Source organism: Delphinapterus leucas, chromosome 1 (genome assembly GCF_059928025.1).
Source record: "Delphinapterus leucas isolate spDelLeu-1000000601 "Yukka" chromosome 1, BTC_Dleu_Yukka2, whole genome shotgun sequence".
NCBI classification, from domain to species: domain Eukaryota; kingdom Metazoa; phylum Chordata; class Mammalia; order Artiodactyla; family Monodontidae; genus Delphinapterus; species Delphinapterus leucas.
In genome coordinates, this window is record NC_143129.1 from 95,091,281 (window position 1) to 95,119,251 (window position 27,971).

The 27,971-nt window shown below is 34.5% G+C and overlaps 1 protein-coding gene across 1 annotated transcript in view; it reads right to left on the reverse strand.

Annotated features, from left to right (window-relative positions):
* STXBP3 (syntaxin binding protein 3) overlaps positions 1-27,971 on the reverse strand; it is a 60,832-nt gene that overhangs the window by 19,648 nt on the left and 13,213 nt on the right. The window contains exons 4-13 of the mRNA XM_022584179.3: positions 25,794-25,870; positions 23,110-23,188; positions 21,748-21,848; positions 16,921-17,075; positions 13,318-13,408; positions 10,390-10,514; positions 7,742-7,837; positions 7,550-7,607; positions 1,630-1,695; positions 475-555 (exon numbers count right to left, since the gene is read on the reverse strand). Of these exons, the coding sequence (XP_022439887.1) occupies positions 475-555; positions 1,630-1,695; positions 7,550-7,607; positions 7,742-7,837; positions 10,390-10,514; positions 13,318-13,408; positions 16,921-17,075; positions 21,748-21,848; positions 23,110-23,188; positions 25,794-25,870 (929 nt within the window). The remainder of the gene's footprint in view (positions 1-474; positions 556-1,629; positions 1,696-7,549; positions 7,608-7,741; positions 7,838-10,389; positions 10,515-13,317; positions 13,409-16,920; positions 17,076-21,747; positions 21,849-23,109; positions 23,189-25,793; positions 25,871-27,971) is intronic.

Here is a 27,971-nt window from a genome sequence, read left to right on the forward strand (position 1 = left end):
AACCACACTCATTTCTTTTTACCTTTTTAATGTGACTACTAGAATATTTAAAATTATACATGACTTGCAATCTACTTCTATTAGACAGCACTGATCTAAATAGTTTTGGCATTATAGAGGAGACTTTAATTAAATGTGCCTACACAGTATTCTGCAGGATGCTGCCTTAAATGCTGCACCCACTGAAAAAGGCCTGCCAACAGTGCTACCCTGAATTAATGCTCCAAGCACTTAAATCATCCCATTCAACCAAAAATGCATAATCACAGATTAGGAGGGACTGCTTACTATGATACTGTATAGCTACTTGTTAGCGTTGGTAAGGAATGATGTATTAAACCAAGTGGGTGAGTCTCCTTCTAAAAGAGGTTCTGTGATCTAGTGCACTGTATTGAACAAAAAGTTAGGTTTTACCTTACAAAGTTAATTCTGGAAATCTATCCTGAACATAGGTATTTCTGGCTCTGCACATACCTGTTCAGTTTTGCAGAGCTTTTCTATATTAGGCTTGAACTTATTCATGCAATCTTCTGCTAAGTTAAGATGAACAACTTGCTGAAAAACAGAAGAAATCAATCATTTAAAGCATTTTCATTTCTTTCTGTGTAACTGATAATATTAAACTTTTGAGATGGGCCTGAAGGAAAGCATGGGCTTTGGTGGGAAGGAGGTACCATATAAATCAAGGGAAACATCTCGAGAACGGAAAAAAGTGAAAATTACCATGATCTACAGGGGATAATCAACAGACCACAAAAAACAGAATGGAAGGGTTGAATTTGTGTTGGGCTTATGAGTAGTGAAAAATAAGGTGAGAAAAAAATAGTGAAGTCCTTAAAGTCAAGCAGAAGAAGTTTGAATTTATGTTATTGATTCTTGATTAGGGAGCAATATGATAAAAAATATGTAAATATTATTCTGATAAATACTTGTAAGAAGGACTGGAACAGCAAAAAAACAAAACTTTACTTGCCCACACAGCTTTGATTGCTCTTAAATCTACTGATATATAACTATTAATTCAGACATCCCTGGTGGCGCAGTGGTTAAGAATCCGCCTGTCAATGCAGGGGACACGGGTTTGAGCCCTGGTCCAGGAAGATCCCACATGCCGCGGAGCAACTAAGCCTGTGCGCCACCACTACTGAAGCCAGCATGCCTACAGCCCATGCTCCACAACAAGAGAAGCCACCACAGTAAGAAGTCCGCACACCGCAATGAAGAGTAGCCCCTGCTTACCACAACTAGAGAAAGCCGGCATGCAGCAATGAAGACCCAATGCAACCAAAAATAAATAAATAAATAAAAATTTTAAAATAACTATTAATTCAACGAACCAAGTATAACAACAACCACTTGTCAATCCAATGTTGAATTTTCTTATTAAGTTGATAAATATTAAGCTTTTTCTGTTTGGCTATTCAAAATAAAGATATAAATCAAGAGTATACATAGAGAGAACTCCATTGGGGAGCTTAGATATTTGGGGTATTTCTCAGACCTAAAGTAAGGTTTTAGAGGACAACTAACACCAAGTATTCCATGACACCCACTGCTAAACCTGACTACAGAACTGGATGGACTAATAAACTAAAAATGATAACATATCTTATGTACGATACTGCTTACCTTAGTAATCTGTTTACGGAAATGGGGCATCTTTTTCATCAGTTGGGCAAGAGCACTAAGTGATGTCTAGGAAAAATAAAACATTTTTTAAAACAAACTTATGATTCAGTTATTTTTATATAACAACTTTAAAATTCTGTAGTTTTAAATATTTATTAATTTACTAAATATTTGGCAATTTTAAAAAGAAAACAAATTCAAGGTTTCCAGTTGTAGCCATGATAAAGCAACTGATACAAAAATTATTCTCCGGGGGGTTCCCTGGTGGCGCAGTGGTTGAGAGTCCGCCTGCCGATACAGGGGACACGGGTTCATGCCCAGGTCCGGGAGGATACCACATGCCGCGGAGCAGCTGGGCCCGTGAGCCATGGCCACTGAGCCTGTGCGTCCGGAGCCTGTGCTCCACAACAGGAGAGGCCACACAGTGAGAGGCCTGCGTACCGCAAAAGAAGAAAGAAAAAAATTCTCCCTCCATAAACAAAAACAAAATTGGACAAAATAAAAAAGACGACAGCTTTCAGGCAAAGGAGTTTTCAAAAATAGCTCAAAGCTAGGTTACTTGAGCAAAGGAAAGCATAGACGGTGATCCCTGCACTCATCCTGGCTCTTCCCTGAAACATTTTCCAAAACACAGTGAAAGGAAGTAGAGTTTAAGTAGAAAGCAAGTCTCTCTGGGCAGAGGAAAAAGAGATCAGAGTTTGGGGCTACTGAGGTAGGGTTTGGGGTCCAGGGTTAATAGAGAAAAGAGCCAGTCACAACATAACTCAAAGACGTGTAGAAGGGTTGCCTTAGCATCCCTGGCCAAATACGAAGCTGCACATATACAGGGCATAACTCTTAAAGGCCTAGCAGAGAACAACTGCAGAGATTTCAGAGGGGTCTTAATGCAAGACAATATTGGCATTCTCTGATCCAGACAAAGTAGACAGTTCTAAATGAACATCCCAGACATTTAGTCCTGGAAGGACTATATCTTCAGACTAAATGCAAAAGTGAAATACACTCAACATAACAAAAGCCTGACATGAAGTCTCAACAGAATCAAGGTTATTCACTAACAAATTAATTGCCTGCCAGAACAGAACTCAATACTCTTAGTAAAGAGAACATCATCAAGAGCCTTTGCAACATAGCATCCACAATGTCTAACATACAGTAATATATTACTGGACATGTAAAACAGGAAAAAGTGATTGATACTCAAGTGATGAAACAGTCAATAAAAGTAGACCCAAGAAAATCCAGACGCTGGAGTTAGCAGACAAGGACTTTAAAATATCACACTTATGTTAAAGAAAACAGGTGAAAAGATGAACTAAATGGATGAAAAGATAGAGTATTTCAATAGAGAATTATAGACTTTTTAAAAATAAAATTCAATGGGGCTTCCCTGGTGGTGCAGTGGTTGAGATCTGCCTGCTGATGCAGGGGACACGGGTTCGTGCCCCGGTCTGGAGGATCCCACATGCCGCGGAGCGGCTGGGCCCGTGAGCCATGGCCGCTGAGCCTGCGAGTCCGGAGCCTGTGCTCCGCAGCGGGAGAGGCCACAACATTGAGAGGCCCGCGTACCACAAAAAAAAAAAATTCAGTGGATGTCCTAGAATTAAATGCAACTTTGAAATTAAAAACACAACGAATGACTCATACATTGTTGGTGAGACTGTAAAATGGTACAGCAAATTAGGAAAACAGTTTGGAAGTTTCCTAGAAAATTAAATATACATTTACCATATGACCCAGCAATCTTACACTTATTTATCCAACTGAATGAAAACATTTGTTCACACAAAACCTGAATGTTCACAGTGGCTTTATTTGTAATTGTCAACAACCTGGAAAAAACCTAAATGTTCTGCAACTTGTGAACAGATAAAATGTAGTATATCCATACAATGGAATACTACTCAGCAATAAAAAGTGTTGAAGCTCCTGTTACATGTCACATGGATGAATGTCAAGTGCATTATATTAAATGAAAAAGCCATATTGTATTATTCTATTTAGCTGTCATTCTGGAAAAGGCAAAACTATAGGAAAGAAAATAGATCAGTGGTTCTGAGGGGATCAGAGTTGAGTGGAGAGGTTGCCTACAAAGTGGCACAAGGCAATTGCGGGGGGAGGTGTTGATGGAATTGTTCTATATCTTGGTTGTGGTTATATGAGAGTATACATTTGTCAAAACTCATACAATTTTATACTATAAAGGGGGAACTTTACTTTCTAATGCAGTTTAAGAAACAATATGTTGAATGGGTTTAACTGCAGACTGGATACAACAGACAAAAGTAGGGGACTCGGGCTTCCCTGGTGGTGCAGTGGTTGAGAGTCTGCCTGCCGATGCAGGGGACACAGGTTCATGCCCCGGTCTGGGAAGATCCCACATGCCGCAGAGCGGCTAGGCCCATGAGCCATGGCCGCTGGGCCTGCGCGTCTGGAGCCTGTGCTCTGCAACGGGACAGGCCACAACAGTGCGAGGCCCGTGTACCGCAAAAAAAAAAAAAGTAGGGGACTGAAAGTCAGGTTAATAGAAAATATTTAATTAAAGCACAGAGGAGGAAAAAAGTGGGAAAATAAGGAACAGGATAGAAGAGATGTAGAATATGGTGCAAAAATCTAAAACACAAGTGAATGGAATCCTAGAAGGAGAGGAAAGACAGACTAGGACAAAATCAAGATGTGAGGAAATAAGAGCCAAGAATTTTACAAATATGAAGAAAGTTACCAACCCAGTGATTCAAGAAGCTCAATAAACCCAAGGAGGATAAATACCAACAATAACACATCATAGTAAGGCATATTATGGTCACATTGCTAAAACTAAAAGATAAAGACAAAAATCTTTAAAAAGACACTTTATCTTCAGGAAATTAACAGTAACATGACAGCTGGCTTCTTTGACAGAAATCATGATAGCCAAAAGGTGACATATTTAAATCTTTAAATTGCTGAAAGAAAAAGAACTGCCAACTTTGAATTCTAAATACAGTAAGTATCTCTGTAAAACCCATAAAACACAGATATCCTTAGATAAAAACAAAAGTTGAGAGAAATCATCCAGCCCAGATGGAAACACTGAAGAGCAATAAGGAATAAATAACAACAGATTTCAAATTTATGTGGACAATATAAAAGTCTATTGAGAATTTAAAACAAAAATAACATCCTGACTTTATAACACATGTTACAGTAAAATATATGACAACAATAGCACAAAAGAGGAAGGGAGGTAAATGGAGTTAAACTATTATAAGGTTCTTGAATTCTTTAGGACATGGCAAAAGTATACTTTAAGGTACACTGTGATAATATAAGGATACATTTTGTAGTACCCAACATGATGACTACAGGAAGGATACCAAAAGGTAAAACAAAAGTTTATTTTGGAGACAAAATGGAATAGTTTAAAGAAAAAAAAAAGGCCTATATATATAAAGAAGGCAGAAAAGGAAAAGGATAAAATAAAGAGAAAACAAATAAGATGGTAACAAATTCAACTATATCAATAATTACATGAAATACAGATGGACTTAAACATTCTAATTAAAAGATAAGGATCATCAGATTGAATAAATAAACAAACCTCAACTATCAATACAAACTCTTTTTAAGAAGCACACTTTAAACATAAAGGCACAAATTGGTGAAAATAAAGGATGAGAAAAGATATACCATGTAAACACTAGCCAAAATAAAGCAGGTATGGCTATATTAAAATCAGACAAAGTAGAGCTTAAGTCAAGAAATATTGCAAATGAAAAACAAAATGACATTTTGTATTGATAAAAGATAAATTCAACAGAAAGGTAACTATCTTAAATTTATAAAGACTATAATTAACATGGCTTTATCAGTCGATATAGCTTTGAAAGTTGACAGGTCTAAAAAAAATAGACTAATTCATAGCCATAAGCGATACCATTCTCAGTAACTGATACAAAAAGCAGATAAAAAATGAGTAAAGAAATATTTGAATAACATGATGAACCAACTTGATTTAATTGACACACATAGAATTTGTATTCTTTTCAAGTACACATTGGGTACTTAACCACAATAGGTCATATGATAGGTCACAAGTCAAGTCTGAACAAATTTCAAAGGACTGAAATCATACATGGCACATTCTCTGACCACTATATAGTTAAATTACAATTCAATAACAGAAAGACAAGTATAAAATTCCCAAACTCTTTGAAATTAAAAAACATATTCCTATATAACACATAAGTCAAAGAAGAAATCACAATGAGAGTTAGAAAACATTTTGAGCTGAATCGAAATAAAAATAGGTTATTCCAAAACTTGGGGAATGCAGCTACAACAATGTTAAGAAGGAAATAAATAAATATATATAGTAAGAGAAAAAAGGTTGAAAATCAGTGCTGTAAACATCCAACTCAAGAAGTTAGAAAAAGAAAGACAAGCCAAAGAAAACTGAAGGTAGGAAATAAAAATGAGTAGAAATCAATCCAACATAAAACTAACATACAGTAGCGAAATCAGCAAAGCCAAAAGTTGGTTCTTTGAAATACTAATTATATATATAGGGATATTAATAGTATGTAGGCTAAAACACAAATTAACAATATTAGGATTAAATAAATAGCACACAGCTATAGGTTCTACAGACACTGAAAAGATAATAAGAGGATATTTGAAAATGAAGATATAATAGACAAATCCCTTAAAAATGAACATCCCAAAACTGATATAAAAAAATTAAAAATCTGAATAGTTCTGTAACTATTAAAGAATTTGTAAGTAAAGACTTCCCCATAAAAATGGAAAATTCCATGCCCAGACTGCTTCAGTTGTGAAGTCTTCCAAGCAATGATGAGACAAGTAATAACAATCTTACACAAACACTTCCAGAGAATGAGAGGGAAAACATTACAACTCATTTAAAGACCAATATAATTTTGCTGCCAAAACCTGACAAGATTATCTCACTCACACACACACACACACACACAAGAATTATTACAGGGAAATACTATAGTTCATAAACCTAGAAGTAAACATTCTAAGCAAAATATTAGCAAATAGAATCCAGTGATATAGGAAAAGGATAAAGTATCATGACTAAGTGGAGCTAATTCCAAGAATGCATGGTTGGTTTAATGTTAGAGAATCAATGAATGTAACTTATCACATTAAAAGAATAAAAGAGGGAAAAAAATTTCAATAGGTGCTGATACAGCATTTGATGAAATCCAACACCTACTGCTGATTTAAAAAACAAAACCAAAAAAAACCTGTTGGCAAATATGGAATAGAAGGGAACTTCTTAATCTGACAAAGGATGTATCTAAAATAATCTAAAACTACCATAATACTCAATGATGAAATATCAAACACGTTTCCCCTTAGGTTGGAAATGAGACAAGGATATCCTGTCACCAGTTCTATTCTACATTATACAGCTAGGAGGTATTAACTACTAAGAAAACTAGTTTAAAAGGTATACAGATTCGAAAGGATCAGGCTAAATTTTCTTTATTCACAGATATTATTGTGCAACTTTCTGAAATGATAGAAATGTCCTATATCTTAATTTAGGTGGTAGTTCCACAGGTATGTGTGTGTATGAATACATATATATGTATGTAAAAAGTTATTCAGTATACACTTAAGATTTGTGCACTTTACTTAGGTAAATTATACCTCAATATAAAAAATCTAACAAGAATGCATTAATGCAATTGGCTAAATGGCCTTTTAAAAATAAATTTTAATGGAGCAAGACAGAGAAACTGTTGCTAACTGTTGAGGCTAGGTAATGGGTACATGAAAGTTTATTTTCTCTACTTTCATGTATGTTAGAAATTTCCCAAAATGGAAAGTTAAATAGATAAAAAATTTTACACAGACTTTAAAATTCACCTTCATCGTTATCTTGAAAGTTAAATAACACTCTTACCTTTCCTTCCGTTGCTTTCTTTGTTGATGAAATTTCTTTCATAAGCTTGGGAATTTCCCTGTCAAATTGTAAGAGAATTCTTTAAATTTCTAAGGTGTAATTCTTTACAAAAATATTTTAAGATTACAAAATGTACTATCATGTATTTAGCATTTAAAAATGTGGAATAAAAATTAAAATGAGTTCACATACTCTAATACAACTGCAATATGCCGATGTCGAATTCTGACCCAGAGGTCATCATCTTCTTCAAGGATTGCCTCCTTTTCTTTCCCATCGGTTTTATATCTACAAGTAGAGAGAAGTATGAACTTTTTGATTATTTTCCCACCCAAAAAGTGAAACATTTTTATCAACAATAATTTTAAGATACAGCTCAAGAAGCTGAAGAATACATCTACTATTTTGGGGGATAATGAATACATACTCAAAACTAAGGCATATTGCTATCCATACAATAAAAATCAAAGTGCTATGTCTACCAAGACCTTTTTACTTTCGTTAGGTTTAGCTGTCATTATTATAGAGTTTTATCTCAGCAAAGTGGTATCTTAGAAACAAAAATTCAACGTTCCACAATCAACTTTAAGAACAAGAGTGAATACACTAACAATTTGTATTCCAGTTGCTCAAAACACTACTTTGACATACTAATAACCATCAACTCAACTATCAAACATCCATTAAGAAAAGAAATGTCACCCCCTAATGTAGCCTATTAAGTACTGCAGGTGTTTCAGAGTTGGTACAAAATTCACAAACATATATCATCTGTTTCTATATTCTTCCCTAACCCTACAACCACATCTCCTTTAAAGAATGGGAAAGGAAATGAGAGAAAAACTAGTGTAGCCATTAAAAACCTTGATTGCTTTAATGAGTTGTACTGAACTGAGAGGCAATTCAAGAGGTTCATGAAATTACTCAAAATGGGCTTCCTGACTGCTTCCCCAAAAGTAATTCCTCGCTTCTCTTTTTGTGCAAATAGCCAGCCTCCTTCCATTTGTGAGCTGGAAAATTCAATCATCCCTGGGACTGTCAACGTCCTCAAGATCAGAATGGACAGCACTGAGCTTTCCTAGCACTGGATAGCAGACAATAAATGGAGATTTCTGCTGCATAAATATAATCATTTCTACAATCCCCCAAATTTCAGGCCCCATCTATAAAACCATCTACCTATTTGGTCTTAATTACAGATGCCCAAAGGCAGAACGACTGTGCTTAATTACAAGACTGCACTAAGGACAGAGGCCTTTTTGTCATTTAAAATGCCACTTTGTACTTCTTTAACCTTTGATTTATAAACAAAGATTAAGGTAGCAGGCCTGACAATACTAAAAGATGATGACAATCCTAAGTGTACATTTAAAGAGGTCACCAAGATGAAGAACACAGTCTGGATACTTAGAAGTTTCTGCTCTGCATTATTTCCATTAAAAATTGGGATGGAGCACAACCCACAGGGAGTTCGTGCTTCCACCTAGTCTTATCCCTGGACTTTTTCGATTCATTCAAAAGATCTCTGACTTCTTTGTTTTTGTTTTTAAATAAGTCTCTCTACTACTCTTAAAAAATTAAACTTTGCTTTGCTTGCCAGCAAACCTAGGGAGATAATTTTTTAAAAAAGTACTAGGTTAGAAATGTCTGAAACTTATGTCAATAGTCTGGAACCAAATTCTTAAGTGTCCATCAGTTTAAGTCGTTTCTAAGTCTCTTGAGCAACGTAGGTTTAGAGACCTAAAGGATAAGAGATGTAAACAACATGCTTTCTGAAAATTCTGAAAAAATTGCTTAAAACTACTTTTATATTAGAATAACTACTTTTATATTAGAAAAACTACTTTTATATTAGAAAAATGTTGATCTACGTCATCTAACATTAATACAAATAAAGAAAAACTCAGAAGCCAGGATCTGACCAGAATGCAAATAAAAATACAATAGAAAATAAAAAATTAGTTTAACAATATTTGGTTTAAGAAAAAATATTAAGTATTATAATTAGCACAAGTTTTTGGATCTTTTTAATCTATTAAAATTACTAAATTAATTTAAACATAAAATTTCAGAAAACTAATTTTCTTTTTTATTACTATGCTCAAAGCAGTAAACCTTAGCTAAAATATGCCAATTTGGATTTAGAAATTATGATATCAAACAACATGTTATATATTTATGTGTATATATATATATATATATATATGTATGTGTGTGTATATATATACACACACTCATAAATGATGCACAAAGGTACAATAAAATGGTTCCTTAACAGAAAAGTGATTTCATTTTTCATTTAGCTACTTGATATTACTTTTAAAGTTAATATGCTTATATCAGAGTTAAGTCAATAATAGGTACCAAATTGGTAAACTTGTATCTATTCTCAATAACCATCCTAATGAGGTTCCTAGTCTTCTAATCTTTTTAAATACACTATGTTGACAAGACACACATATAGATAACTTTTGGATGTGTGATTCAGAATAATCACAGCCTAACCAATTTGAATATGGTTTTCACTTCAATAAATATAGTAGTGAGCCTGGTATTTACTGAAAAGTACAAATTCCAGCTGTTTCAAATCTATTTTTGTTGTAGACACAGTTAAGGAAGCAAATACACCAAAAAAGCTTCAAAGCAGTTAAATTACCCATTAACTAACAAGGTCAAGATATTTTTAACAGATTATGATTATAGGGGTAAGAGAAGGATAAAGTCTCTGAATGAAAAAGGTTACAGGGGCTTTAGATTTCTGGTGCCTGCACGAATCATTAAATGCTAATATCCTATCCTGTTTGTATATGCCCTATATATTCCCTTCAAGTTATACTTGCTTGTATGTATCATTCTCAATCGGCAGTAGATCATATGCCATTGCCTGAAAGGTCAGTTCATGCAGGACAGTGGACACAGGATCAAAGCCACGATCAATTATTATGAGCTGGGAATGAGTTTTACCCTGGAATAACAAAATAAAATTATCTTAAGAAACTTCAATTCCTTTGTGTGAACATATTTTTAGTATCTTAGAAAACAAAAGCAGACTTTTCCTAAGTTCTGCCCCATTCCTAAGAATGTGAAGTTATATTAAAACAGAAAAATCTGAGTGGTATAACAGGGGAAAAAAATAAGACTACAAAACCAAAAGCTTTCATAATTAGAGTAAGAGGCTATACTCAATAATACGATATTGTGAAAATTCCTTTAAAAAAAGTAACATTTGGCCTGCACTAAATCTATTTCCTTAGGAATTTAGCTCCATAAACACTAAAACTGATATAAATTATGAATAGTAGTTATTACTTGAGCTCTTTATGCTACACACTGTGCTAAGCAAGAAATATCCATATTATTTAATTCTTATAGCAACCCTGTGAGACAGGGATTATTAACTCCATTTGACAATGGGGGCATTAAGGCTTAAAATTAAGTAACTTGCCCAAATCACATAGCTAGCTAGTATGTGGTAGAATGGAGATTCAAACCCAGGTCAGCTTCACTCCATGGCCTGTACTCTTAACCATTACGCATTTTAAAAGATTACATTGATGCCAGCTAAGATGGTAAATGACAATGAAAGCTTTGCTATCATTAACTCACAAACAGCACTAATCATTAAACAGTGAATAATAGTGCTGGGAAAAATCATTGTTAATATCAGTATCTTCCATACTTCATTTTAAAAAGTAATAAATTCTCTGGATTATTATTTGGAGCAGTAAGAGATAACTACAACTCAGACAAACATTTCTTATTTATTTACTTCCAGCAGACAAAGGTAAACTACATAGAATAGATCTTTAAAATTTTTTTAGTTAACCATTCACTCATTTAAATAAACCTTGAGATAGTATGGTATAGTGATTAAGAGCACAGCCTCTGGAATCAGGTAGATCTGGGTGTGAATCCAGCCTTGACCACTTTCTCTCTTTCATTTTTTTTTTTGTTAATTTTTTGGCCACGCCACGCAGCTTATGGGATTTTAGTTCCCTGACCAGGGATCGAACATGGGCCCTCGGCAGTGACAGCATGGAGTCCTAACCACTGAGCCTCCAGGGAATTCCCAGCCTTGACCACTTTCTTGTTGTACAACTTTGGACAAATTGCTTAACTTGTTAATATCTCAGTATTCTCATTAAAAAACAAAATATATATATTTAATCAGAACCTCTGCCCTACAAGATTACTGTAAAGATTAAATGTAATAATACCATGAACACTTATCACAGTGCCTGGCACTTAGTAAGCCCTCAATACATGTAAGTTATGAGTCTTCAGAAATATGAATAGGAAAAAGACTGTGCAATATAAGTGCTATATCAGGGCTTGGGGCTACGAAAGTATGTGAGAGGAAGAATCGCTTGACCTGAAGAGTGAGGAAAGACTTCAAAAAGGAGGTGACTCTCAGGTCCTTGAATGAAGAAAAGGTATCAAGCATTTGAAAGGTGTATAATTTCTGAGGCAGAAAGAATGGAAAGGACAAGTTTGGTTTTTGTGGATTTTCCTTTTTATCATTGAAATCATGAAGGACTAAAGGGACATTAACTAATATAATGATCGTTTATCTCTTTCCTCATTCAACAAACATTTATTGACTACCTACTATACTATGTATACCGAGCCATTATATTCATAACTACAACCAGGACAACAGATTTCACTAGTCCTCCAAACCAAAAACTAGTAACTTTTAAAGTTCTGAACCAACATTACATCTAATCTTACACCCTCCATTCTAGCCAAGTTGTTTGTGAATTTTGCCTTTTTCTCTATGCTTCTGCCCAAAGAACCCTGTTATCCAAGAAAAAAACTCCCTCTTCTGTTATACTCATTCTTCAAGCTCAAGGGCCTCTTCCTCTAGGATGCTTTCCAAGACTCCAGTTACAATAAGATTAAGCCCCAGCCTATGTTCCCACTACATTTCATGTATTATTCTCTCATTCCTCTTACTACATGCATTGTAATTGGTGGTTTCCTTGCCCATCTCCTCTTCTAAACTATCAACAGTTCCTTCTTTTTATTTTTCAGCTACTGTAATATGGCTTCCTAGCCCTGTGGCACCACCTCTGTCAGTCTACTCAAGCTCTTCACTCTCCAACCCAAGCTCAAATGCTAGAATTCCCCAGGTTCTAATCTTAGTCTTAGATTACTTTATATTATCTTGATAAGATAGTAATAGCTATCATTCATTAAACTCCTATTATATGCCAAACACAAGCTAATCTGCCTAATCTTCATACCAACCAAGTAAGGTACATATCATCTGATCCATTTTATAGATGAAAATACAACTCAGAGTAAATAATATGTCCAAGAACACAAAGCTGGTGATAACAGGAAAAATTATGTTTATTAACCGTTTACTCAGTTGCAAGCACTATTCTAAAAACTTTTTATGTATTAACTCATTTAATCCTCTATTTTATAATATAGGTATTCTCTTATTATTCCCATTTTATAGATAAGAAAACTTAGGCACAGAGAAGTTACATCATTTGCTAATTGACATATCTATGAATTAAATGGCATAGCCAGGATATAGACAAAATGCTCATTTCAAAACCCTTATCTTCTCCTCTAAGCCACACTGTCTATTAAGACTTCTACTACCACTTATATCAGTGATTCCCAAATCAAAATTGGGGATCTGTGTTAATGATTCTCAAATCAATACTGGAAAATGAATGAACAACAGTTTCCTTGGTTTAGAAAGAAATAAGACAGACTTTATGCATAACCACTATTTATCTTTTATATGTTACCTTTATTAGGCTCTTTTCATCAATCTTGTAGTAGTTTTCAAGTTTTTTTTCAACAAGCTGAGCAAGCTTACTGGCATTATCCAGAGGTTTACTAGAAATGGAAAAAATGTTCGAACAATTATCTTTCTTTCAAGACACACTTTACAATATCAAGTTGAATTCTAAAATTAAACCATAAATTTATTAATTTAAAAGATTTTATAAACATGGAGCAGTTCAGATAATACATCAAATATAATGCTATATCAATTTGTCTGGATTTTATCAATGTAAACCTTATCATATGTGCTTCAGATTTTTTTTCATATGAAGGAAATATTATAAATAAAACCGCAGCTCCTTTATTCCCCTCCCAATTCCCGGTCTTCTCCCCCACCCCTAGCTACCCCCACTCCAAGGCAATACTATCATGAATTTGATGTGTATTCTTCCTGTCATTACTATTATACATATGTTTACTGTTTTATATGTGTTTTAACTGTATGTTTTTACTGTTATATATATGTGTGAGATCTATGTTGACACATATCAAATTTAATCATTTTAGTTCAATATAGTATTCCATCATATGATTTATACTGGATTCTATACATTCATTCCCCTAAAGATGGACATTTAAGTCATTCTCAATTTTACACCATTGCAAACAACATTGAAACAAATATCTTTGTACATACATCTCCATGTACATGTTTCTCTAGATATATTATTTCTAAAAGTATAATTGCTAGATTATATGGTATGTACATTTTCAACTTTTCCAGATATTACCATATTACTCTCCAAATTACTTGACCAATTATCTCTCCCACTAGCAGTATGAGATCTCCCTACATGCTCTCTAACATTCAGTCAACTTTCCAATATAGTCTTTTGCATAAAATCTTATATACCACTGTCTTCTAAAATGATAAAATCATACTCTAAATTGTAACTTCATGACCAGTGACATTAGTATAACTTCTGAGTCTACAAGAAATTGTAAGAAAAGGCTCTTCAATTAGCAAACCAACCTCAAAAAGGGAGGCTCTCCTTGTAAAGGGCTTCAAAGTGTTAAAGGACCTTTAGGTTTTATACCTCAAAAGTAAATAAAGAAGCAACTATAAAGAATAATTTATTACACATTTTGCTTTAAAATATTTTCAAAAGGAAATAATTTCATGTTAGAATTACACTTGAAAAGTCCATGAGGCATAAAAGAATACTTTGTGAAAGAACAGGTAGGATTCTAAAAGCCTGATTATTTAACTATTACAATAACTCCAAACAGGTCCAAATGTGAGCTATTAAATTATAAATTGGCCTCAGTTATCCCTCAGTATCCACAGGGGATTGGCTCCAGGACCTCACTCAGATTTCAAAATCTATGGATGCTTAAGCCCCTTTTATAAAATGGCGTAGTATTTGCATATAAACTATGCATATCCCCCATATACTTTAAATCACCTCTAGATTACTTATAACACTAATACAGTGTAAATGCTACGTAAATAGTCATAAATACAATGTAAATGTTATGTAAATAGTTCTCTGCATGTAGCAAATTCAAGTTTTGCTTTCTGGAACTTCCTGGAATTTTGTTTTCTTAATATTTTCAATCCACGATTGGTTGAATCTGAGGATGCCGAACCTGTGGATATATATGGCTGACTATATTACATACTCATTTCCCTGAACAGAGCCAAACACCAAGAGTAGAAGCTTGAACAGAGACTGAACTCTAGCAGGAGATAAACCATTTAGTTCAGAATGTAATTAGCATATCACCTATAAGAAAAAGAATGTTTCCAACACCTGAGGTATGAGTGAAGAGCCTGTTTGGTCACATCTGAATTAAGGAGATTTACTATATACTTTCTAAGTAATTAACAGAAGATTTTTTAAATGGTCAAGAATAATGAAACTTAAATATAAAGTACTACATGAATTTGAAATTAAACAATTCATCCAACTACCTTGACAAATGTCAATGTTTAAGTTAAAGAAACTTTTAAAACAGAAACAAGTGACATAACTTATTAGTAGTAGTACAGTATATTTACGTCTACTAGTTTATTAGTGTCATACACTATTTTGAGTTCTTTACAGATATTAACTCATTTAATTCTAAAAACAACCTTATAAGGTGAGTACTATGATTGTTCCCATTTCATAGATAAAGAAACTGAGAGCAGAAGGATCACACAGCCAGATCTGTGTCTGGCTACACAGAACAACATGAATGTCTAAGAACATAATACTGAACAAAGCCAGAAATAAAAAACATCAACCCCATTTATACCAAGTTCAAAATCAGGCAAAACTAAAATATGTGTTAGAAGTCAAGATAGTAGTTACCTCTGGGGAGGAGACAGGGGGTGATGACTAGAGGGGATCATGAGGGGGGCCTCTGAGACACTGTTAGTATTCTATTTCTTGACCTTGGTGAAGTCAGATAGGTATGTTCTCTTTGGAATGATTTATCAAGCCATATAAATATAATTTATGCACTTTACAGTAAACTTTACTTTTAATAAGAAACAAATAAATAAAGGTACATAGTACTAAAGTAAAACTTTAACTTTTAAAAAACTCCAAAAATCGGGCTTCCCTGGTGGTGCAGTGGGTAAGAATCCACCTGCTAATGCAGGGGACACGGGTCCGAGCCCTGGTCCAGGAAGATCCCACATGCCGCAGAGCAACTAAGCCCGTGCGCCACAACTACTGAGCCTGCGCTCCAGAGCTTGCGAGCCATAACTACTGAGCCCACGTGCCACAACTACTGAAGCCTGCACGCCAAGAGCCAGTGCTCCACAACAAGAGAAGCCAGCACAATGAGAAGCCCGCGCACCACAACGAGGAGCAGGCCCCGCTCGCCACAACTAGAGAAAGCCTGCGTGCAGCAATGAAGACCCAATGCAGCCAAAAATAAAATAAAAGCTGTGACAAAGTGAGAGAGAGGCAGAGACATATATACACTACCAAATGTAAAATAGATAGCTAGTGGGAAGCAGCCGCATAGCACAGGGAGATCAGCTCGGTGCTTTGTGCCCACCTAGAGGGATGGGATAGGGAGGGTGTGAGGGAGGGAGACACAAGAGGGAAGAGATATGGGAACATATGTATATGTACAACTGATTCACTTTGTTATAAAGCAGAAACTAAAACACCATTGTAAAGCAATTATACTCCAATAAAGATGTAAAAAAACCTCCAAAAATCTATTTAAAATGGCTACTGGAATTAAATACCATAGATATTTAGATACTATAACCAGTATCCAGATACAATGACTATTTAAATTTGGTGGAAATTCAATAAAACATTAAATGTAAGATGGTATTCCCCATAGGACAACAAAGACATTCTTCTAAGCATTCCTTAAACTCATGAAAAATATACATGTAAACCATACCAAATTTAAGCTCTGATATTCAGTAATAGAGGCTATTAGTTACTCTGAAATTTAAGCCTTAAACTTTAAATCTCCTATATGTACAGCATAATTTTATAAAGAAAATAAATTCTGCAAACCAACACACAAAAGCACAGAGACATTACTTACCTGTACACCAAAGAGCAAATAGACAGCACAACATATAAAGGCACCACTGAGTGTCTCACCTTTTATATCTTACTCCAGGATTTTCATCCAGGGTAGCACATACTGTAACTATCTGCTCAGCCATCGCTTCCATGACGGTATCTTTTCCATTTGCATTACTAGGGTCTGGACTGTAACAGTAATAGAATGCATCTGGTACATCAAGAGTATATACCTAAGTTAGGCCAAAAAAAGTCACACTGTCAATTTAGAAACTTGACTAAAAATATATACCTAGAAAAACACAGCTATTCCTTGGGATTCTAAAAAAAAAAATACTTGCACCAACCATGCTGTTTCCTGAAACAACTGTGTCTTTACCTTAATCAAATCTCATATTCTCTGTCATCTTGATTTCATCCTTTATTTCTTTTCTCACTCTCCTTTCCTGCTTAGTCTACCTCTCTCCTTCAATTCTTGTTTCATATAAAGATTGTACTCTTTGATTTTCTCTACCTGTGCAGCAGATGAAGAAATCTGAGGTAGTCAAATAAAAATAAAAATCTAAAACCTGGCACAAAGAAATAAAACAAAGCCAAAATTGGTCTATATATTTGACATACATTAAAATCTTAACCCATTAGAGAATAACCTAGAAATTTTCCAAAGTTGATATATATTTCAACTCTTTAGCTTATACTCTTAATGTCCTTAAAATAGAGACATACTTCCCCCAAAGACACAGCATTGTGCCAGACATAGTACTGGTCTCACGATATATACAGTGAAACCTCACAGACATTTTTCAACTAACAAAAGCATTTACTTACATGCAAAGAATTGGATTAGAGATTTACTATTATTGTGTTACTTGAAGAATACAAAAGAAAAAGCTCTCTAATTGGAGTTGAGATTTTCCCATTAAATTAATTTTAATTTTGTTTTTTAAACAATGATAGTAATCTCCCTTAGCCTAGGATAATGTATTGAGTGTAAAAGTAGACATGTAATAAACATTATAGGTTAACTAATGAATTATGAAAAAACTTCCCTGCATTTCCTTTCACACAAAGTAATTCGTTTCTCTGAACATAACCCAACACTAACAGCAGCAGCCTGAACACAGACTGAGATTTAGCTGAAGCTACCACTTATGTCTGTGTTGCTGTATTAACAAAGTCTGAGTTGCTGTATTAACTGCCAACAAGCACCCTACAGCTGGACTGTGGCTTTCTCATAGCATTCTACCCCACTGCAGTAGATAATATCTGTTCAAAAATATTTATTGCCCTCCTTACAGGGCCTCTCCCTATGGGAGTATACTTCCCACTCATTGATATCAGGCTTGCTACGGTCACTGGAATGTGAATAGAAGTGACATGTGCCACTTCCCTACAGAAGCTTTAAAAGCCATTGTATGGCTCCACCATTTCTCTTTTCCCTCTGCTATGTCCCAGACAGGGGCTACTCCTTCAGCCTATGTCCCAGAATGAAGAGGATGTAGAGCAAAGCCCCAGTCAAACCAAAATGGACACTAACGTGAAGGAGAAATCTTTGTTGTAATGCACTGTGATTTGGGGAGTTGTTACCACAGCTTAAATTAATCTTAGCTATTATCTAATACTCTAATGAACCAAATACAATTTTGGAGCTGGTTTTCATTCTACACTCACATCTTCCTTTTCCTTCCTTCTCCTTCCCCCACTTTCCATCACCACCATGACATGTTCCTTTAGACTATTACTAAATGCTTTCTTCATCTCCATGACCCACAATCAGCTCCTTAAATATAGGAACTCTCCCCCCACAACCTCCATCTACTTTTCTTCCTAAATTATAGCCAGCTTAGCTCTGTTTCTACCTAGATACAATCTAGCACCCTCTCCACTAACTATACCAGACTTTTTGTACTCCCTGAGGTCAACTGTAAACAAACTCCCTTATATTCTTTAATGCTTTCCATCTAATTGCCCTAACGTATATGTGACAGCATTAATTACCTTAAACCCTTTGAAAGGGAAAGAGAGCTTTCTTTAATCCCTTTGACTCATGGATTCAGGAGGAGTCAGCTACTTTCCTCCCTATGAAACTTCAAAATATGATGAATGTCCAACTTCTCTTCTTCGGAAGACTATCATTTCTGACTTTACCAATTTCTCCTCAACGATCACCCAACTTCTACTTTTCCTTAAAGACTTTAGGACTTTTCTGTACCAGCCCATTCTCTGCTATCACTCTTGATGGAACCTGGTGCCTCCTACAACCTGGTCCCAACCTACCTACAGACACAGCCTTATCTATCATACCATCACCCATTATAATCCTTATTCCTGCTGCTCCCCTGCACTTTCCTGCTTCTGTATCTTTGCACTCATGCTATTCTCACTTCTTAGAATATTTCTTCCCTCTTCATTACTACCTTACGAAATTCTATTTTTCTAGTGTTTTCTCATTTTCCTAGTAAGAATTAATCTCCTCTTTTGGCAGACTATGAGCTGCCTCCTAAAAAACCATTGTTCCCTTACTTTTCAGTAATTATACCAATTATTTGGGGTAAGCAGCCATACGCTCAGCTAAAAGACTACATTTCCATTTTCCATGCACTTGGGGATTGCCATGTGACTAAATTTTAGCTAATAAGATATAAATGAAAATGTACTTTCTTCTTTCTCTCCTTCATCCTCCTTCCTCAAATGAGAACGCAATAATTCTACAGACATCTTGGATCATGAGGGCCATCCCTAAGAGACCAGGCCCCTGACAATTTTGTACAGCCAGCATACTGGACTTATATAGCCCACTTCCTGACTTTTTGTATATTAGCAAGAAATAAAATTCCAACTTGGTTAAACACTGAAAGTTTAAGTTGTCCTGTTATATGCAGTTGAACCTAATCTTAACTGATATTGTTCTGAAGATGCTTAATACTTTGTATCTCTTTCACAGCTCTCGGATGAGGGTGGGGCACATATCTTGATCATCTTTCCATAGCATACTCTTTGCATCTAGAAGACAATGTCCACTGCACATGCTCTTGATAAACGCTCACATAGGCCTTTGCTTATAGCTCAAAGCAGTTAGCAGTATTTCATTTATATCTTCACTTGCAAACAAACAAAAGGTCACAATACAAAACTGAGAAAATTACAATTTTCACTGTAATTTCCCCATAACAGTTAAATTTATTAAGTAAACTCCCTTAAGATATTTATCAAGGAAGTAAATTAAAAGAAAAAACTTCTTAGGGGAAAAACATAGCCAACAGATAGGACCTTAAATAATCATAACATTTTGCAAAGACTGGTAAGTAGAAGAGTCTCATGAGATTTGTCTATACACACAAAGACAAGTTATTTCCATCAGCCATCAAATTAGTCAGATATATACACAAACCTCTCCTCCAAATACAGCAATTACTGAAATTTACTGAATTCTGAGGCTAAAACCATATTTATCTTCTGTGTGGCAAGATGCTCTGGACACATTTGTGATATTTTTCACACCGCTATTTAATCCCACAACATTTTAGGATGCCCATTTTCACTGTACACTGAACTTACATATCATATGAAAAAGAATAAATCTAAAGGTAACCTTTGGAAAACAGTTTAATGTTAAGCAGATATCTTAAAATTTTACAAACTTGATTATGGTCTTTCTTTGTCAAAAACAGTAACAGCTTAGGGACTTCCCTGGTGGTCCAGTTGTAAAGAATCTGCCTTCCAATGCAGGGGACGCAGGTTTGATCCCTGGTCGGGGAACTAAGATCCCACATGCCACGGGGCAACTAAGCCCACACGCCACAACTAGAGAAGAGAAAACCCACATGCCACAACTAGAGAGAGAAAAACCCACATGCCACAACTAGAGAGAAGCCCGGGCACCACAAAGAAAGATCACGTGTGCCTCAACGAAGATTCCACGTGCCACAACCAAGACCCGACGCAGCCAAATAAATAAATAATATTAAAAACACACACACACACACAAAAACCCCAAAAAAACCAGCAACAGCTTAAAAGAAAAATTCATTATCCAGGACCATTCTATTTCTTAAAATATTGACCTTAGAGTTCCAAACAACAGTAAACTATTTCAATTCTATGAAATGTTGGAATCCAAACACAGAGAACAGAGCTAAACAATGCACTAGCTGTGTGATTACGGCAAGTTACTTAACCTCTTTGATTCCCCCATCTTTAAAATGTAGATAGAATTATCATCTGTTCATAGGGCTATTGTGAAGATTACATGCATACATTTATGTAAAGCATTTAGGAAAGTGACACAGAGAAAGTACTATGTGTTTGCAATTATTAACTGAAGGCTCATTAACTATTCCAAAGGCAAAACAAATCTACAAAAATCCTTCATTTTATAAATTAAATAATAGTTTATATAACATTATGTAAAAAGTTTACTAAAGAACTTTGTTTTAATATCACAAATGGTTACAGAAGCTAAAAGTATTTATCTCTTTGGAGTCATTTAACAAACATTATGCTAAAAATCTTTTGGTTTCATAATCTGATAGGTCTGTAAACCTTGACACACACAGCACTTAGCGGGAGACATGAAATTTAAGTCCACTTTCATTATTAATGTTATATTCCAATTTAGTACTCATGTTCCTCCCTTCATCAGAGGAAATGTTTATTTGTGGATTGTTCAAACTTCACCAAATATATAATATATAAAACATCTTTAGGATAAACCTTATTAACAAATAAGTTCATAAAACTGAATTTTAAAATCCATTATAAACTAAACTTAAAAATAAAAGGCATTTGGGTCTTCTGAGCACAAGCTGCCCATTCACCTTGCTTGACCCTTGTAACAAACCTTTCTCTGCTCAAAAAAAAAATTGTTTTAATAAAAAATAATTAAAAAATAAAAATAGAAAGTACCTGAGATTCAAGTGGAATGAAGGAAATATTTATTTCTTTACATCTTCTTATTGTCTTGGAGCAAGAAGCCTTAATTTTGTTAAAGAGACTATCAGGGCAAACTGAGAGGGAAAAAAAACAAAATCAAAGCATATAGCTGCATCTAAATTTTCCTTCTTTTGAGTAAATCATTCCAACATCCAAGAATATTTATTTTTTATATATAATTACTGACTTTCACAAAGTAATTTTACTATGAGGACAGAGATAATATGTAAATACTGTATTTTCACTTTATAGAACAGATGCATTCTAGTAATGAGGGCTGTAATAGAAATTCCACTTTCCCCATTCATATCCACCGTAACCTAAGATATATTTCCTTAGAGAGCTGCTAACACAGCAAACTAAAATTGTTAGGAAGGAAAATCAAGTCCAAACTAAGGACTTAATAAACTTTCACAGGACTTTCAGAACTTCTTAGGAATTTATACTACTTTTCTAAATCTGCCACTAAGTGCAGCCACACCACACAAATTTTTAATTTTTCCTTGAATTACAGGATATCCTCTAGTGTCAGGAAATTCTAAACCTCTAAACTAGTAAGTTCTGAACCTTAGAACCTTTCTTTTCCCCCCTTTTACCTAACTGCTTATATAGTTTCACTAAAACTAGGTTGGAGTATCAACCACTGGCTTCTGCTGTCTTATAACATGTTGTTCTTTATCCTCAAAATGCTGTAAATTAAAAGAGGCTTCATACTCATTAAATTTTATCAATTCCATAAACATGAATTTCTGTATAATATAAGGTTACTTAAATGACAAATACTTATGATATGGCCTTTTAAAAATTGCAAGCTACTACTAGGTATGAGATAAATAAAAATTTACAGGAAAAATAAAAATTTACAGGAAAAATAATATAGAAAGCTGCTTTTTATTTGAATGTACAGCATAGAAAAAGAAATGTGATAGGTTTTCTCGCTTAATATTAGCAAACAGATGGCAGTTTCTTCAGTGCATCTCCCAAAGGGTCTTATTTTTTTATTATATAATCAAATCCCCAGTTGAAACTTTTATTTAAAGAAGAATTCTTCCTGTTATTGGCACAGAATTTGAGGGATAGCCCTCTCCATCAACCCCCTCACCCCTGTATACCAGCAAAAATGACTATCTTTTGAAACTAGTTTGGAATATTTAATTTTCTATCACCTTACCATGAATTAGCATAGAAATAATCTTATATTTTTAGATTCCTTCTAACCTAATTAGAACAAACAATAACTAGAAAGTCACTAGTACTAAAATAGCATTACAAGAAATACTTCATAATTAATAGGATTTGAAATAATGAAGCAATAACTTTTACAAAGCTACTTACAGTCAGTAAAGTAGATATACGCTGCTTTGTATTTGTTCTCCGATTTACTTCCGAAATCACGTAAAAAACAGTCTACAGACTTAAAAAAGGTTAGATGTTAATATACGTTTTATCAAATACTAATTTAAATATGCTATCTTTTGAAATAACTAAGATTATTTTGATGATAAAGTGAAACCTTAACTGTCAAAAGATTAATTTATAAACTGATTTTTTAAGATGCTATGTTGTCTAGCCAGTTATAGCTAGAAGCATAGTAAGTAGTAAGGTAAAATGTATGAACAGAGTGCTGTTTTGGTGACGAGGAGCTCTAGGAATGGTCAAGTGACTGAGAAGCTGAAGCAACATAAAAGACAAGACTACTGGAAGATAACAGATCAAGGAATTGAGAAGTCAATGAACGTACTGAAAGTATTACCTACAGGGAAAATGAAACCATCCAGACTATGACTGGTGAACTGCTGAACAGACTGACAGCGAGCTAGGAGCTAAAATTGTCAAGGGGGATTAGAATGAAAAAGCCAAAGGTTGGCAGACTGCGAAGAGGAGGGAGAGCAGGTAATATAGTCTAATAGTATTTGACTCTATGCTGGTAGTTTTAAAGATACAGTAGCCTGAAAGCAAAAATGAAGAACAAACAATTTAATTCTCTCTCATCCATCTGTTCCTTTTTCTCCTCCTGCAACTCCTAGAACTAGTATATTTCTGTTAGAGTTCATGAATCTATCCTGCAAGTCTCTTATCCTTCCCCTCATGATTTCAATGATTGTTTTTTGCTTTGAGATACTCCATTTTTATCTTTTAGACTATTAATTCAAATTTCCATAGTGATTATCCTCTTCAATTAACTATTTAACTGAGAAAATACACTTCTGAGCTTCAGAAAGTTTATGTGCTATACTAGACTCTTCTTAAGTGTACTATTTTTCTGTTCTGGTTATCATTCTTCCCTCCAAGCCCCTATACGTTGCTAGATGTGCCCTTTTTTTCATTCTTACTAAACTGTCTCTCTCTGGCCACCTGACCTACTTAGATGTGTGGTTGCTTCTCTTTGTCAGCTCACTTGAAGCTTAGGTTTAGTTGTTGGAGTATCCTAAATAGAGGCAGTACCATAAGAAGAGGAAGGCGAAGAGGAAGGCAAAGAAGTTTCTCCTCCTGAGGGCTGTAAGTATAAAAGCAAAAATCCACCCAACTGACCTTTTCCCTAGGGTTCACAGATCTCTTATACACAAACTCTTCCTGAAATCTGTCATTTTATGACCCTTGCTTGGGAACTCTCTGATGCTGGTCTCCACGTGCTCACCCAACCCCTGAGGAAGGAAATCTCACACCAAGTTTCTCTACAAGTACCCAAGGAGCCCAAGGCCTCACATACACCCAGAGGCCTATAGAACCCAAGAGCTAATTGATTCAGGACAGGAAGAGAAACTGGAGTTGGTTGTGGTAGATAAAGGAGTCACATTCAGGTATTATTTTCTTTAAATCCTTTGATACTTTATTGAATACATAATTTTGTATCCTGCTTTTGTCACTAACATTAAAAATGAACATTTATATAGATCATTAAAATTTTCTAGAAACCTCATTTTCAATGGCTACATGGTATTTCATACCAGTATTTGTTAATGCTAAGAATTTATCTGGATATCTTTATTGCTTTTGAAATTTAGCTTGACAATTTATTTGATTTTTGTTTTACAATAAACTCCAAGATTCAGAACGTTTCAAGGTTCTTGATACAGCGAATTATTTTCCAAAAAGGCTGTATTAATCTATACTCCCACTAGCAGTATATAGTAGTTTCTACTCCATTAACCATTGATAATGGGTATTGACAGCTAGAATAGGATACATAGATAGATAAATAAATGTCTACATATACACACTTTTTTTTAATCCCTCTGCCTATTTAGTAGGTGAAAATGGTGCTTCTTTCATTTTTTCCAATCATGAATTTTATCTTATAAAATTATATTATGGATAAGATATAAAACGTCATTAAAATCCACCAGCAGCCAATATGTAGAGACCATATAGTAAATATCTGGGTTTTTCCCTACTGTCTGCTCTGCTAGAGTTAGAAGAAATGAAATTGGAATTGCCAAATTAACATTCTTATTCTAAGAATAAGCCAAAGGATGTGTTGGAAAATGCATTCTCAGATACTATACAGAATAAAGGAATTTGATACTTTATGGCTCTAAAGTTTTGGCTTTAAGTATGAATTAAATCATGGTTAGATTATAAAGAAATACCTTTCCCATAAAAAAAATATATATACATACATATACGCATATACATATATGTGTGTACACCCATACATATATGTATACTATAGGGAAGTCACTAAGATAAATGAAAGATTAATCCAAGACCATTTCTTTTACATACATTTCCATCCTCCTAAAAATTATGGTTGAATAGAAACTGCATGGGTACAAATTATTGAAAGAAACTCTATCATTTTATATAATTAAATTCTGCTTTAATAGATGGGGAGAAAGGAATTCTTTCACTTAAATATTCTCATTGAGAAGAATGCAAATGAAACAGTCTTCTAACACAGGGAGACTCTCCTAAGCATCTAATAAAGGACATTTTATTACTTTGAATTTTCTAAGAGAAAATCATGTCAATGGTGAAAATTTTGAAGAACATACTTTTTAAAGATTCAAAACACTCACCTTTGATGTTGGAGAGATAAAATAAAGAGCTTTCATTTGTCTGACAGGTTCTCGATTCTTATAAATATTCTCCACAACTAACCAAAAAAAAAAAGTCATTTTATATAACCAAATATTTATAAACTTGAAACAATTTTTAAATGAAATTCACTGTACTTCTTTATTTATAATAATATAGAAACACAACTGTATATCCTGGGCTTAACATTTTCTTTGTCTTCACTTGAAAAATTTAAAAGTCCTGAAAATGTGTCTTCCCTAAACTCTGGGCTAAGTGCTCATCATGAGAAAAAAAGATAAAGCAGCTATTTGATAGCTAGGTCTACCAGCATAAGCAATCAACATGCCATGAAGAAACCAAGAAAATGCATTTAAAATTAAAATATGTATTTCTTTGGGCTTCCCTGGTGGCGCAGTGGTTGAGAGTCCGCCTGCCGATGCAGGGGACACGGGTTCGTGCCCCGGTCCGGGAAGATCCCACATGCTGCGGAGCGGCTGGGCCCATGAGCCATGGGCCCATGAGCCTGCGCGTCCGGAGCCTGTGCTCCGCAACGGGAGAGGCCACAATAGGGAGAGGCCCGTGTATCGAAAAAAAAAAAAAGTATTTCTTTAAAAAAATATTCTACTATAATAATAGAAAATATAATATCAGAAATCAGGCTAAGGATGAATTATCTGTTAAACCTCATAGTAACCCTTTATGTATTTTACAAATGAGGTAACTGAGGCTTAAAAAAGTTAAGAAACTTATCCAAGTTACACAGTAAGAAAGAAGAGACAGGATTCCAACCCACATCTGTCCAACTCTAGAGTCTAAGTTTTTAACTGCTATAACATTCTTTAAATAAATTGCCAATTAACTCTTTTTCTTTTAAAACCACACATTAATATAAATCATTTTTCAACAATGAAGTATCACCATAATTTAATCAATTATATTTTTATTATTGAAATTAAGAACTTTATAAATAACTAATATAAAACAAAGTGAATTTAAAACTAGTAAGCCCTAAATTGTCAAATTAACTATGAAGGCTATATTAAAACAATACTAACTTAAAGTTTCATTCTACAAATCAAGAGAACCATCTTTCAAGATTCACGCTGGCAAAGGGCCTAGAAAGAATTTAAAACATTAATCTGACATGCAAGGAAGGCTACTGTTGGACTTCTCTTTTAAATATGATGATTCATTTTCTCATCCCTAAATTTATACTAGTATAGTATAGGTTTATCATAGCTTCTGTTAGAGAGGATATCAAATAAGATTTCCGAGGAAATAGTTAATTTTATTTTTATCTCCACTCCCAACAATTGTAATTTCACCTTTAAAAGATTATGGTTAAATCTGTGTTAATTTACTTTTATTGCTTAGTGCCCAAAATAAAGTATCTTACAGTCATCTTATGCTGTACGTACTATGTATTATGTTTGGAGAGTAACGTACATGTTAAAATGTTGTAATATGATTTAGAACACAGACTTTGAAAAGATTCTGAAATGTCTGGTTATCAATAGCAGAAAGTGCCACTTCTCCAATTCACTGAAAAGTGGATATCTCATATATATGGAATTTAAGAAAAAAAAAATGTCATGAAGAACCTAGGGGTAAGACAGGAATAAAGACGCAGACCTACTGGAGAACGGACTTGAGGATATGGGGAGGGGGAAGGGTGAGCTGTGACAGGGCGAGAGAGAGTCATGGACATATACACACTAACAAACGTAAGGTAGATAGCTAGTGGGAAGCAGCCGCATGGCACAGGGATATTGGCTCAGTGCTTTGTGACAGCCTGGAGGGGTGGGATAGGGAGGGTGGGAGGGAGGGAGATGCAAGAGGGAAGAGATATGGGAACATATGTATATGTATAACTGATTCACTTTGTTATAAAGCAGAAACTAACACACCATTGTAAAGCAATTATACCCCAATAAAGATGTTAAAAAAAAAAGTGGATATCTATTAAATGATAAAAAGGAAAGGTTTTTATGATTATTCCTATAATAGTGACAAAGGAATAATCTAATTCCAAGTCTATTTTTTTTAAAGGTTTTTACTTGACTTTAGTGGAGACACTGAGGTAGCATCACACGTGTATTTTTTTCTCATGTTTTTTAAAAGTTCCAAGACACATTGAATATTTTCACAAATGACCTGAATGCAGACAGAAAGTCTGA